The 13,390-nt window shown below is 39.0% G+C and overlaps 1 protein-coding gene across 7 annotated transcripts in view; it reads left to right on the forward strand.

Annotated features, from left to right (window-relative positions):
- LOC149772734 (uncharacterized) overlaps positions 1–13,390 on the forward strand; it is an 88,170-nt gene that overhangs the window by 42,956 nt on the left and 31,824 nt on the right. For 6 of the 7 annotated variants that reach the window (XM_089947426.1, XM_089947427.1, XM_089947425.1 and 3 more), the window contains 2 exons: positions 8,160–8,225; positions 9,013–9,096. In XM_089947426.1, the coding sequence (XP_089803552.1) occupies positions 8,160–8,225; positions 9,013–9,096 (150 nt within the window). The remainder of the gene's footprint in view (positions 1–8,159; positions 8,226–9,012; positions 9,097–13,390) is intronic. The other variant, XM_089947430.1, reaches the window with a different exon arrangement.

The following is a 13,390-nucleotide window of genomic DNA, read 5'->3' on the forward strand; positions in this document are numbered from 1 at the left end:
TCGATCCAGAATCAAACATAAAATTTGTTCTCTGTGCTACGTTTCACTGTCGGACTCTAGTCCAACATACCTATCCGACATCACCCATGTGTACACATCAGGAAGATACTTACGCTCCTCTTCTGACAATCGTATACTCACTATTCCCACTATGAAAACAAAGTCATATGGACAACGTTCTTTTGCATACCAGGGCCCAGCAACCTGGAATGAATTGCCCACTGAATTTAGACACAAAGACACATTGATCGCATTCAAGAGTGCTCTCAAAACTCACTTATATCGACTGCAAGAACGAACCTAAAGACATAATTATGTTTCCTACCTTAAATATTCTCGGCATGTTTTTTTTTAATGTTTTCTAATTTCATGGTGTTTGTTTGTGTAATCATAGCATTATATATTTGTTGTTTTATAGGTGCTGTCTAATGTTGTAAAGCGCTTAGAGCTTCTAAAGATTAGTCCTCATTATTATTATTATCGTATCCGACATAGCGTGGTGATGTCTTCTGTTTACAACAATGACGTCATGAAAGCTTTGATTCCACCATTCGACTGAAATCGATTTACTGACGGATGTCGCCGAGCATGATTGGATTCGTTGATATGAATCTGACAAAATTGCCGGGTTTCTGACTCCGAAGGAGATATTGCATGGTTCATAATGTGATGAAATATCTATATTCTTTAGCTTTAATGGCACCCATTAATTTTGACGACCAATATCATTCAAGATTCTGTATTATTCAAATTAAGGAAAGATTCTGTAATAAGCACATTATTTGACATATGCGACATTTTGCACGAAACAGCAGCATTGGGCTTTAAACAAATTGTATATGTTGCAGCAAACCATTTGACTTAAAGTCCTAATCCTATACTCTTGTAAACAGACAACGAGTTGCATTTTCCCCACATAATACATACTGCAGGCATAAATTATTTATTAAACACAATTAGAATTTTCTTGCTTTTCTTTGGAACCGTGTATACCCCGCGGTGCGTACCTTCGACGTAGCTAGATTTTACTCATGTACGAGAATTTGAAATACCGGATCCCTATACACATCTATATAGAATAGATGGCAACGTATTAATGCCAAATATTGAAACTTTTCGAAGCTTTAATTTACTATCTTCAATGAGAAAATGAGAGGTGTTTAGGAGATGCCTAACTTCGCTGTATGGTATCTCAATCCTGCAGTTTTGCTATTAAAGTCTTATTTTAAACAACATATTATGGTATAGGACGCGTGAATTTGTGAAATATTTAGCTCAAAATAAAGCCAGTATAACTTATCGTTTGTGAATGCAGTATTGAATATTGTTTGTGTCTTCTGTTATCATCTCCATATTTGGCAGGCTTAGCTATTTTACAGTGGTGTCAATAGCAAATAAAGAGTAAATATTACCAGACCATACATCATTTTTTCAATTTACGGAACAAATGTAATCTATTTCGTTTCTACAAATTAATAATGCAGACTGGAATTGGTTTAGCCACACCCTGTTTAACATGCCACGTTTGAAGAAAAAAAGGTACAAAATGGGCTTGTGAAATGAGGCCCAAAACATGCACCATATCTTCTCTGGCTTCAATGGTTATAAATAAATACATAATGCCAAATAATACGAAATGTCCTATTTTCAATGATACAGACAAAATACTTTTGTCGCATATACATATGATTATTTCTCGCCACACAACAGCGTGTTGATAAATATAAAGAAATAGAAATGCAGTTATATTAGATACTATTATTCGGTTCTTGTAATGTAAAGAGTTCGGGAAAAAAATATATTTACACAATATATGATCTTGGCGAAATAACTGTGTTGTTTATTTGACTAGAATTTCGAGTAGCTGTAGATGACTCTGAATGTAGACGATCGTCAAAAGTCTTGTCATTTAAAACACCTAATCAATTTTAAAAGAAATATCACTGCCAAAACCATTTTGTTTTCATTTTAAAGACATTGCTACTTTTCATATTAACTTAATATACTACGAAACACTGTTTTCTTTCCGTTTAATCATGCTTAGTTGTCAGGGGATCGTTGCTATCAGGAAGGGAAAACTACACAATCATTTCCCAGTAATTTTCGAAAGCTGTCGATGTCGCGCACAATTAAAACATTTTTTCCGATTTCTGAAAAGTGTTATAGTGTTAGGATCTATACTGCTTAAAATCATATGAAATATAAGACTCCATATTATTTGTACACTCACTGAATTGTTCTCTTTATAACGTGTCTTTATCTTTCAAACCGTTCAATTTAACTTTCATACAAGCTGCGTTGAACAAAGATTTTAATTTTGAATGTATTCCATCAAGCCAATTACGTTTTCTGATATTCGCACCTTTCAAACAACCTCCTGCCTCCCGCCAAAACGAAAATGTAGCAAAAATATTCTTTAAATTCAAATCCTTGATCAGTTCGAGTGTCCGGACAGGAATGTACGCTCTTTCCCACGTCGTGGTGAAATTTGCTTTCTTTTAAAGCTTGCAACTACTGTCAGTTCTATTCATCAAATATCACGACAATTTCCGAGTATTTTCGCAGTTGTTAAATGTAATGTAAACGGACATCTTAGTAATTAAGGCCTTTATGTCATGGGTAATATTTTTGTCTTAGACTGAGGTCCAGAACTATCGTCTGTTTGGAAATATTTACGTTTGTGTCCCTCTAAGTGAATCACATTGTTCTCGATATTGACGATAATTTGTTGTTTCAGTCATTGCGTTTTTGTTTCGATCACAACCGTTATGAGTATACATAAAGCTTATCTCAGTTGTTTCGTCTCTGGCCTGATCGTATCTAGTCTTCCAGTTAGCTAGTATTGGATCGCCTGTACGGACGATGAACAGGATTACTGCCAAGCGCCCATGGGGTAGTATCTTCATCTCGATGCTCACCTTTGTTAAAACAATATAGTGTTGCTATGTATTTCCTTTCTGGATGATAGCGTTAATTCTCAAGAACATAACGCAGTGACAAGTAAATCCTTTGTTACATGACGTCCAATGAAAAGAGGAAAATAAGTTCGCGATCTGTCCCTTCTAAGTCAAAATCAATATTTGCAAACGTATATTGTATCTATTAATTTCTTTGGTAACATAAGATTTAGATAACATAGTTCAACGAAATATTTGAAACATTTCCTTTGACCCCAAACAATAGACCAGTTTTATGATCCATGTCTCAATGATGAAGCTTGCTGCCAATCAAAATACAATTGATTTTTTTTTTGCAGTAACATCATAACTACAAAACGCTTTGTTATAAACATTTGTGCAAGTTTTTTTCGTCTACCCGTAAGTGGTCACCTTGGAGTGTCTATAGTTAGTGTTATTAAAATTACATTCGACTTTTACTTTTCATTGCGGGCAGAATTTAATTTCCCATCGGCTGATATAATACATATTTGGCACATAAACAGTAATCAGTTTGGACCGACAAGAGAAACATCAATTCGTAAATCGCAAGATTGATGTTCTGGGTCAATGATATGAACTTTTTGTCCAGGTGATATTCTTGTTAGTCATTAAAACGATTCATAAAGAAAGTATGGGAAGATATATATCTACGAAACAGATTCTTACCAATGACAACATTTTGGAAACGCGCATCTATCATTTTACTTTAAACATTGATTCCAAACTCGGAAACTTTCTTTAGAGGAAAGGTTTATGCGATTGGGAGCCACAACAGCAGTTTAAAAAAAAAATACATAGCAGTAACACCTGACAGTACATCAACAACTCCCTCTTTCTATATTTCGAGTAATGTTCGTCAGGTTGTAAATGTGGAGAATAAAGAGTCCGTCACGCATCATCTCTAACTACGGCTGAAATGATGATGCTCTCTATTTCATCTTCTCTGAATGTAGTCAAATATTTTTCATATTGTCATCTTGTGTGCAATTTTTCGATATCCTGATCTAATGATAAATGTGAACCACATTATTGTGATCCACAGTATGTCCCGCTACTTTGAACAACTATTGGTTGTTCTCTTGTGGGAAGTCGGCCGATGTGCTTGTCAGACATTTGGAGCTTATCATCGCGATGCCTCTCCTCTGATTCTAGGCACATTGGTACAGGCCATTTAGTTATCTTGCTACATATATTCATGAAAGTCAATAGAAATACCAGTCTTTCGTCCGCAAGAAACGCAAGGTATGCTAAACAGCCCTCTCAAATATTAGTCAGGTTCTATACATTTAGGAACTGAAACACTGCCAATTCATCAAACAATCCATCCATAAATCTCATTAAGACGATATTCCATCCCATTGTCCTAAATCTATCCGAACAAATCATTCTCATATAAGGTCGGTACCTATATAATAATGTTGCTTCAGTGCACCAAATCGCTTCCCAAAGACTATGTTCCAAAGGAACAAACAGATTCTGAGAGAAAAACAATGGGAAGAAGAAACTTTTTCAACTATTGACTTCAGCGGCAAATGTGCAGTTTTAAACTTGAGTTTTGCCTTAATATAATGCTTTTGATAACAACATTATCATTTTTGGGCAATTCATTTTAGGCAGAAATATATCAGATGTGTGTGTGTGTGTGTGTGTGTGTGTGTGTGTGTGTGTGCATTACATTACAATATTATCAAAGACTTAACAAATTAAAACATTTATTTACGATGTTTTTTTACGTGCCATGACTTGCGGAATTCTGAGACTGCTTCAATGAACAATCATAAAATGCACCGTCAACAAATATTTCAGATAGTATGTACGTTTGCTAAATACTGCTAACCCAATGACATGCTGAATTTCTAGAAAAGCGTTTATTAGTCATCCCGACCTTGCCTATGCATGTTACATTTTGCATTTCACAAACATGGAATATACTGTGATTTTGTTAAATAAATATATATAGAATGGTTCTGCACAAGTTTAAAGATAGTAAACGTTTCTGCTCACATCCTGGTTATGACTTTGTGAGACAAAGCTGACGTCATGAAATTATGAGGAAAATATTTCCCATAAGATGAGCAGTTATTAGAGTTGTACAAAATATTAAAATATAAGAGGCAATTCGATGCATTGGATTCCCAAACCAATTATTCCACATGTGACACACCAACAATCTTAAGTATTAAGTCAGACGTTTTGTCCGATCCATACAACGTGTCTCTCTCCATACCGCCATTTACCGTGTAACCTCCCCCAATGGACGAGTCAACTATTTTTTATTTCGTGCAAACTTGGCCCATAAAACACAAGGCACTGCCAGACAAACTTTCAAATTATGGAACCGCTGACATCGCTCTCGAGCATGCAAACTAGTCGTGTTAGTTTTCTCCTTGCGGGACAACAATTTTAAAACATGACCAAATTTTAAAACTTGAATTGTCAACAGTTTTAGTTGTCAGGTCGTACATCGGATGAACCATGCATAACGTTTCCATTTTGTAATCTCTCAAGAGACTCCGCTTTACAGCTAAAAAAAGATGCTTGTGGGAAACCGCTGACAAATATCAAAGGATCTACTGTTATGTAGCGCACTAAAATCAAGCGACCGATAATTCCTGTTTTCCTTTGTGCACCGACACGTCTATAAAACATCTTTATAGAAAGTATTCGATATGGTGTAATTTTGGCCTTATAGTTTTCTCACGCACGAGTCATATTCTGACCATTTTTAAGCCTCCAGCAACTCATTCAGCATTTATGTTCACATTCAATTTTCCTGTAGTCTAATTGTATTGTTTGTATGCATGCAAATATATGTACTAAATACGTGATATATGATACCTTAAATGATATACCTAAACAATATATTGTGTTGTAATTGGGAAGCTTACTTGAGGACTACCAACAGTAAATTAACATCCAATCCGAGTAACACTTTTAAAAAATACGTTTTTTACTATTTGATAATTAATGTTCCACCGGTTTAATACATTTCCCTTGCATACCAGTTTGATATAGTTTACAGGTACGTCAGGCATACCATTCACTAACCAATGCTTTACACATATAAAACAGTTCTGATTTCTTTCGCTTAAATAAAAGACGTTACAATTTATCATATAAATTACAAGTTGGACATAGGTAGCACAACGACGCAAATAATTCAGCCTGGAAACTAGGGACCAAATATCCTCTTGGGTGGAAACATGAAAATAGTTCCATTATGTTAAGACATAACTGAATGAAATGGGTCTCTAGCGAAGGTTATAAATATACTGCCTATTTACGTACAAATGTAATTTTTTCTGTTGTGAGATATGAAACTGGCAGAGTAAACAGATATTATGAGTGTACTGATGACATGTGGAACATATCATGTGCTTCATCCGATACTTATTTCAGAGCAATTAGTCGCTGGACCAAAACCATTCTTGTATAGGTAGCCGCACCATTCTTTCCCTCCGCGACTGTAAAGAAAGCGTTCATCTACATATAGAAAATATTGTCTTATGGAATATTGTAAATATAAAATATTGGTTTCCTGAGGCAAACGCGTGATAAAATGCATACTCGTGTTACTTATGACATTTTAATGAAGTGGTGAAGATAGTAGCCTTACAAAGAGCGTCCTGTTTCATACATTTCCAGGTGGAACATGAGACTAATTTGTAAAAGAAACTTCGTTAATGAAGAGCATTTGGGTACTCGGAATGACCGATTGAAAACTGCTAAGATTGATTTTTCTTGTAAAGAAAATTTCTCGAATAAAAGAGTGTGAAATCGTTCACCGAAAAGAGAGATAACTTTAAAGTAAGAATTAAGTGGTAGAGGCTTGTTAATGTTTATGTTAACTGGGTATCAAGAAACTTATTGTATATATTAATGCTAAGTATTCAGGGTAAGTAACGCCGATAGGCTTAATCTGAAATTCTTGAACCATTATATAACATATTTGGCATCAAATAGTTTGATTGTTGTATATCTTACATGTGATTGCATATGTGATGTGAGCCTCACCACCAATGTGTTTAAAGACTACAGCAAACTTATAATATGCAGAGAAGTATTGGAACTCATCAACAAGAAACTAGCTTTGGAGAATGAGAAGTATGAGCTTCAGAGAAGGTGAATGTTTATTGTCTTTCATGTCACAAAATTGACTGTGTTTGTCTTATAATTGGTAGACCTACTTCGGCTCTTGATCGCATAGTCATTTTCACATGTGGTAGCAGTTTCACCAAAACCTAGGAAAATCTTGAATAAACGAATACATGTTTGAAAAACTGAGTCGATATTGTGTTGACATAAAGATCCATAAATGTGCTTTGCATTTTAAGTGCACACAGTTCCTCTTTTTAATTAAAGAATGTGCTGAGCGCGAGAACCGTACGTTGCTTTATGTGTCATTTAGAAGTCGAGCCTCTGAGCGATAAAAAAATAATCAGCATTACTGTTTCGAATTTGCTAAAATGGTATGTTTTAATCCGGTTAAACGATTCGTAAAAGAGATCATTACAAGTAACGGTGTAAGTTTTAGTAAGTTAGGCATACATGTCACTATAAATAGTAATATAAATTAATAGTCCATACAACTGATCCATGCATTTTAAAATAGACATGAATTTAATCTTGATGCAATGTACCAACCATGTTAAATTTTCAATAATGATATATATTTTATAACAATGGTACATTTTAGTTGGTTTTACATACTAACAAGCAGACGGGATTACATTGGGCATTTTGGATTTATCAATATATAAAGGTATCGGCTGAAAATATTGATGCATCATCTGGCAAAAAAATTACTTTTCATTGTTTAAGTATCCAGGGAAATGTTACGGAAACGTACGCCTTATGGACGTTTCAACTTTAACTTTTTGTGTTGTCAAGGCTGGAAAACATTCTGATGCCAAATATAGGCATGCCATTTTTATTTAGTTTGTCTTCGAATAATGTTTGGTACTTGGTTGCATTCGGTTTTGAATACAGTTGTAAAAGCAGGGTTAAAAGTGTTGGATTTTAATTTGTTGAATGGGTATTAAGAAACGTATAATATATATTAAAGGTAATTAATGTTCATTAGCTTAATCTGTCATTCTTAAACCGTTATATAACAAGTTTCACAGCAGATAGTGTGTTGTATCTTATACGTGATTGCATATGTGATGTGATTCTCATCAACACTATGTTAAAAGACGACAGTAAATTTATAATTTGCAGGGAAGTGTTGGACCTCATCAACAAGAAACGGGCTTTGGAGAATGAGAAGTCAGAGCTGCAGAGAAGGTGAATGTTTATTTTTTCTTTCATGTTACAAAATTGACTGAGTTAGACTTATAATTAGTAGAACTACTTCGGCTCTAGATAACATATGATAGCAGTTTCACACAAACCGAGGAACTACGTCATAAATTCGAGAATTGCGAACAAACGAATACGTGTTTAATAACTGAGTCGATGGTGTGTCGACATAAACATCCATAAATGTGCTTTGCATTTTAAATGCATACAGTTCTTCTTTTCAACCAAAGAAAGTGCTAAGAGCAAGAGGCAGTATGTAGCTGTATGTGTTATTTAGAAGTCGAGCCCTTTGGAGGTATCAAACCAATCATCAGAACTGTTTCCACTTGGCTATAAAAGGGTGTGCTCTTTACTCGTGGTAGAAGATTCATAATAGAGGCCATTGAAAGTCACAGTGTAAGTTTTAGTAATTTAGGCATACGTCTCACTATAAATAGTAATATAACTTTAATAGTCCATACAAGTGATCACACATTTTCAAATTAACTTGCTTCTAAAACGTTCCAGCCATATTTCATTGTCAATAATGATGTATATTTTATATCTATCATAGTTATCATTTAATGTGGTCTCACATACTACCATGAACACAGGATCACATTGCGCTTCTGGATTTATCAATATATAAAGTTCAAATGTGTATCTGAGCCAACGTTCATACATATCTTTGTGAGGCTCTGCCTTACGTTTCATGTTTTGCATGGCATTTCATTTGTCAGTTTGCAAAACGGTTTTATATTTTGCTGCTATATGAATCATATATACATTCCAGGCTGGAAGAGGAAAGGCAAATTGTCAAGGACATGAAAAATTCGCGGAAACACGAAATGGAAGAAATGACGAAGAAACATGCCCAGTAAGTTCAATGTAATCTTTATCTTGAAAAGAAGATATAATAGAGCTCAAGAAATGATTGCGTTTTAAGACCGCCTTTCCACAATATTTTTAAATATATTATAATTACCTCTATATGACAGCTAGGCAAATCAAATTTATTTTACCCGACATTGTTTCCTCGAATGAGCTACGGGGTATTGAAACAGCGATTTCCTGAAATCATAAAAAATGATCATAAACACCCATTGTTTTATTAGCGGATGGTTCGTTAGGAAGTAGGAATGTGCCAAAAGTTGTTATGATTACATGTCATTTGCTTTTCACATCATCATTCCATCATGCCTGCCGCTTTCTAAATAAGGACAATTTGAAAGTGTTTGAACATCAGCGCATGGTATTTTGAAAATAGATGGTTATAGAGATAGGGCCATTTTAGCTTTTAAATTCAATACCAGCTTTGCTGGGTAACGAACATTTTACAATATTTTGAGTGCTATAAAGCTCTTCCAGGGTGGACGGTGTGTCTAGTTCCTCCATGAATGGCAGGTCTGGGATGGCGTCCAGGGCGGTGTTAGTGACGATGTTTTGGGTTGCATACAACTCAATATAGTGCTTGACCCATCGCTGCAGTTGTTTCTCCTGGTCTGTGATGAATTCGCCCGTCCTGGACTTGAGGGGGACGGTCTTGGTGGTGATGAGTCCTGTCGCCTTCTTGATACCCTCATACATTCCTATTGCATCCCCGGTGTCGACAGATGTCTGTATACTGGTGCAGAGGTTCAGCAAGTAGATGCTGGCACAGAGGCGGGCGGTCTACTGGGAGTTGTTCCTGGTAGTCCTGAGGGCTTGTAATGTACTGGGGCTAGGTGCAGCATTGTATGCCAGGAGGGCTTTCCTCTTCTCCTCAGTCACGGGCTCCATCTTCTCCCAGTTGGCCTCATACCAGTCGTCCTTTTTGCGCTCATTCTTCCCGTAAGCAGTGATGGCTGAATTGTACACAGAGTCACAGTGGTGGGACCACTTGGGCTCGATGGTGTCATCAGGTGTCGCTTTGGTGAGAACTTCCTGCAGTTTGCTGATGAACCGCTGTATTTTCTCTGGGTAGCTTGTATAGCAGGTTTTGATGCGTGGACGACCATTATTCTTGGCGTCGTAAAGCTTTTTGGGTAATATTCGCACCTTGCTGGCAACGAGGGAATGGTCTATGTCGCAGTCGGCACTGTGGTAGCTGCAGGTGAGGAGGACATTGGCTATTTCCGCACGCCCAACGAAGACGAGGTCTAGCTGGTGTCAGTGGCGTGAACGTGGGTTTCTGCATGTCACCTGGTCGATCTCCTTGCATTTTGAGAAAGTGTTGGCAACACATAACCTGTGGGAGAATCACATCTACAGCAGTCGCTGCCCATTCTCGTTGATCATGCCCCTTCCGTGAGAGCCGAGACAGGTGGACCAGACCTCGTGGGCAGCTCCCACTCCGGCACTGAAGTCTCTTAGTAAGTTGAAGTCTTCAGTGTTGTGGATACTGGATATTGCCTGATCCAAAGCCTCATAGAACTTGTCTTTCTTCTCGTGGGTGGAGCAGAGGGTCGGGGAGTACACGCTGAAGATGTTGACTTGGCCTGAGGTTGTTGACAGCCGGAGGGCAAGGATTATCTCAGTACTTGATGACGGAGGTTCAATGAAGGAGACTAGCGTATTATTTACAGCAGGGACGACACCGTGCTGCCTAGGTTCATCCAAGGGTTTCCCTTGCCAAAAAAGGTGTAGCTGGCTTCCCTAATGTTGCCGCTGTCAGTCAGTCGGGTGTCCTGGAGGCAGAGAATGCTGATGTTAAGTCGGGATAATTCTCCATCGATGACGGCAGTCTTCCGTGCGTCGTCGATCTGCTGTTGGTCAGCGGTCAGTCCAGGATACATGGTCCTGATGTTTCAGCAAGAAAAACGAAGAGCTTCAGACTTCCTATTTCTTCTTTCAGTCTTTCCTGGTGCGGAGTTGGTAGCCTACGTGTCGAGATGGTTCTCTAAGCTCTACGCACCCAGTGAAGCAGACAGGCCATGGCGGGCAGCAACTTAATGACTGGGGGCCGCCCAGCTTGAGGCGTGCTGTACCTGTCCAGTGAGACATGGTGATCTCCGTCTCGGGATTTTCTGTAAGAGTTTACTCCCTAAACCTTTCCCGTGAGTGGGTATAACCGCAATGCAGCAACGGTTTGGAATCGGAGTTTTCCTGCTCCTAGATGAGCTACCATCCAATGTTTATGGCTCCCATCTATCCGAAGCGACTGGTTTTAAAGCGACTGTGGACCGCCTTCACTCCTTCTCCTGTTAGTGGACTTCTAGGCTAAGCCACTCGCGAAGGCCGGAAGCTGGATTTTAGTTGATACACGCGATCAGAGACGCAAGCCGTATGGGGAGTTTCTGGATGAGTTTGGTGCCTGTCTCCCACTCGCACCCCGGCAATGTCTACCTTGGACCACATCGATTGCCTTGCCTGTGGAACAACTACCGGGGCATCACCCTTCTCAGCATCGTCGGAAAGGCTTTTGCCAGTGCTGTTTTGGCGCGTTTTCAGACCCTCTCCTCCCACGTCTACCCAGAGTCCCAGTGTGGCTTTCGAGCTGGCAAGTCCACTGTAGATATGACCTTCTCACTGCGCCAGTTACAGGAAAAGTGTCTCGAGCAGCAGATGACCCTCTACATTGCCTTCATAGACCTGACGAAGGTGTTTGACTTGGTCAGTCGGAGTGGATTCTTCAGACTCCAGCAGGAGATCGGCTGCCCCCACATGACTGCTCGCTGTCGTCAAATCCTTCCACCAGAACATGCACAGCAAAGTGTACTTTAATGGTGCAACATCGAAAGCCTTCCCGGTTATCAGCCGAGTCAAACAAGGCGGTGTCCTTGCGCAGACGCTCTTAGCAATCTTCTTCTCCATGCTTCTCCAGTACGCCTTAAACGACTTCAGCGAGTGAGTGTACATCGATACCAGAGCTGACGGCAAGCCGTTCAACATCTCCCTTCTCCGTGCTAAGACTAAAGTCGATGATGCAGCCTTGACATCAAACACAAAGGATGGACTTCAGTAGCCTGTATGCCGCGTCTCCCACGGCTGTAAGGAGTTTGGACTGACCATCAGCTTGAAGAATACGAACGTCATGGCGCAGGACGCAAACTCCCCTCCCTCCGTCACCATCGATGGGTACAACTCGGAAGTTTGTTGAAAACTTCACATATATCGGGTCCACCATCTCCAATTCATTCTCCTTTGACTTTGAGGTAAACGGCAGGATTGACAAGGCAGCAGCAGTGATGGCCACACTCAACAAGAGGGTCTGGAATAACCCCAACTTCACTGGAAGAACAAACTGCGCGTCTAAAAGCCCTGCGTGCACAGCACACACCTTTACAACAGCGTAACATGGACCACGTATGCGAGACACGAGAGGAAACTCAACAGCTTCCACCTGAGATGCCTGCAACGCATTCTGCACATCCATTGGCTGGACAAAGTACCCAACACAGAGGTTCTTGAACGCGCCGACATAAACAAAATGTTCTCCATTCTAAGCGAGAGGCGCCTTCGCTGGCACGGCCATGTCAAGAGAATCGACCCAGGCCGCATTCCCAAGGACATGATATACGGAGAGTTAACAGAAAGCGCACGACCGACTGGACGAGCACGTCTGAGCTACAAACATGTTTGCAAGAAGGATATACAGACGGTCAACAGTAATGTCAACGACTGGTAGAGCTGTATTAACAACCGTTCCACCTGGCGCCTTGCTGTCAGACAGGGCGTTCAAAAGGCTGAGGCAGACAGGAACATAAAGCAAGCTCAAAAGAGAGCTAGAAAAAGGAGAAACATTATCTTACTCTGGAGCTACATCATCGTCTCCCGTAGACGGACGGATGACATGATACAGCTCGTAATTTATGTTGGGACTTTTGGTTAGTAATGAGGTTTCCAACTTCCTATTGTGTAGTGACTGAATTACTTACTGTGAATCGATGAAACTGACAGAGTTTAAAATTATGTTTGTTTTCGACATTTTTAGAGCATTGTCTATTTCACTGTGTGATCGGTTGTAAATATGGATGTAGTGTAAGTTATATTAACGAAAGCTACTGCAGCCATTAATGAAAATTATGTTGTTCATAAATTCGATGAGACGTTTCTGATAACAGCTACGAAAACTGGAATGGTTTGTCGCAGATTTTTTTACGAATAGGAGCGTAAAAAGTACTTTTCATTGTTTAATTAGCCAGGGAGATGTTACGGAAACAGATGCCTTATGGACTTTTGAATTTTAATAT

The sequence above is a fragment of the Sinohyriopsis cumingii genome, unplaced genomic scaffold, assembly GCF_028554795.1.
Source record: "Sinohyriopsis cumingii isolate HCF-2022 unplaced genomic scaffold, ASM2855479v2 utg001182l, whole genome shotgun sequence".
In the NCBI taxonomy this organism is placed as follows: domain Eukaryota; kingdom Metazoa; phylum Mollusca; class Bivalvia; order Unionida; family Unionidae; genus Sinohyriopsis; species Sinohyriopsis cumingii.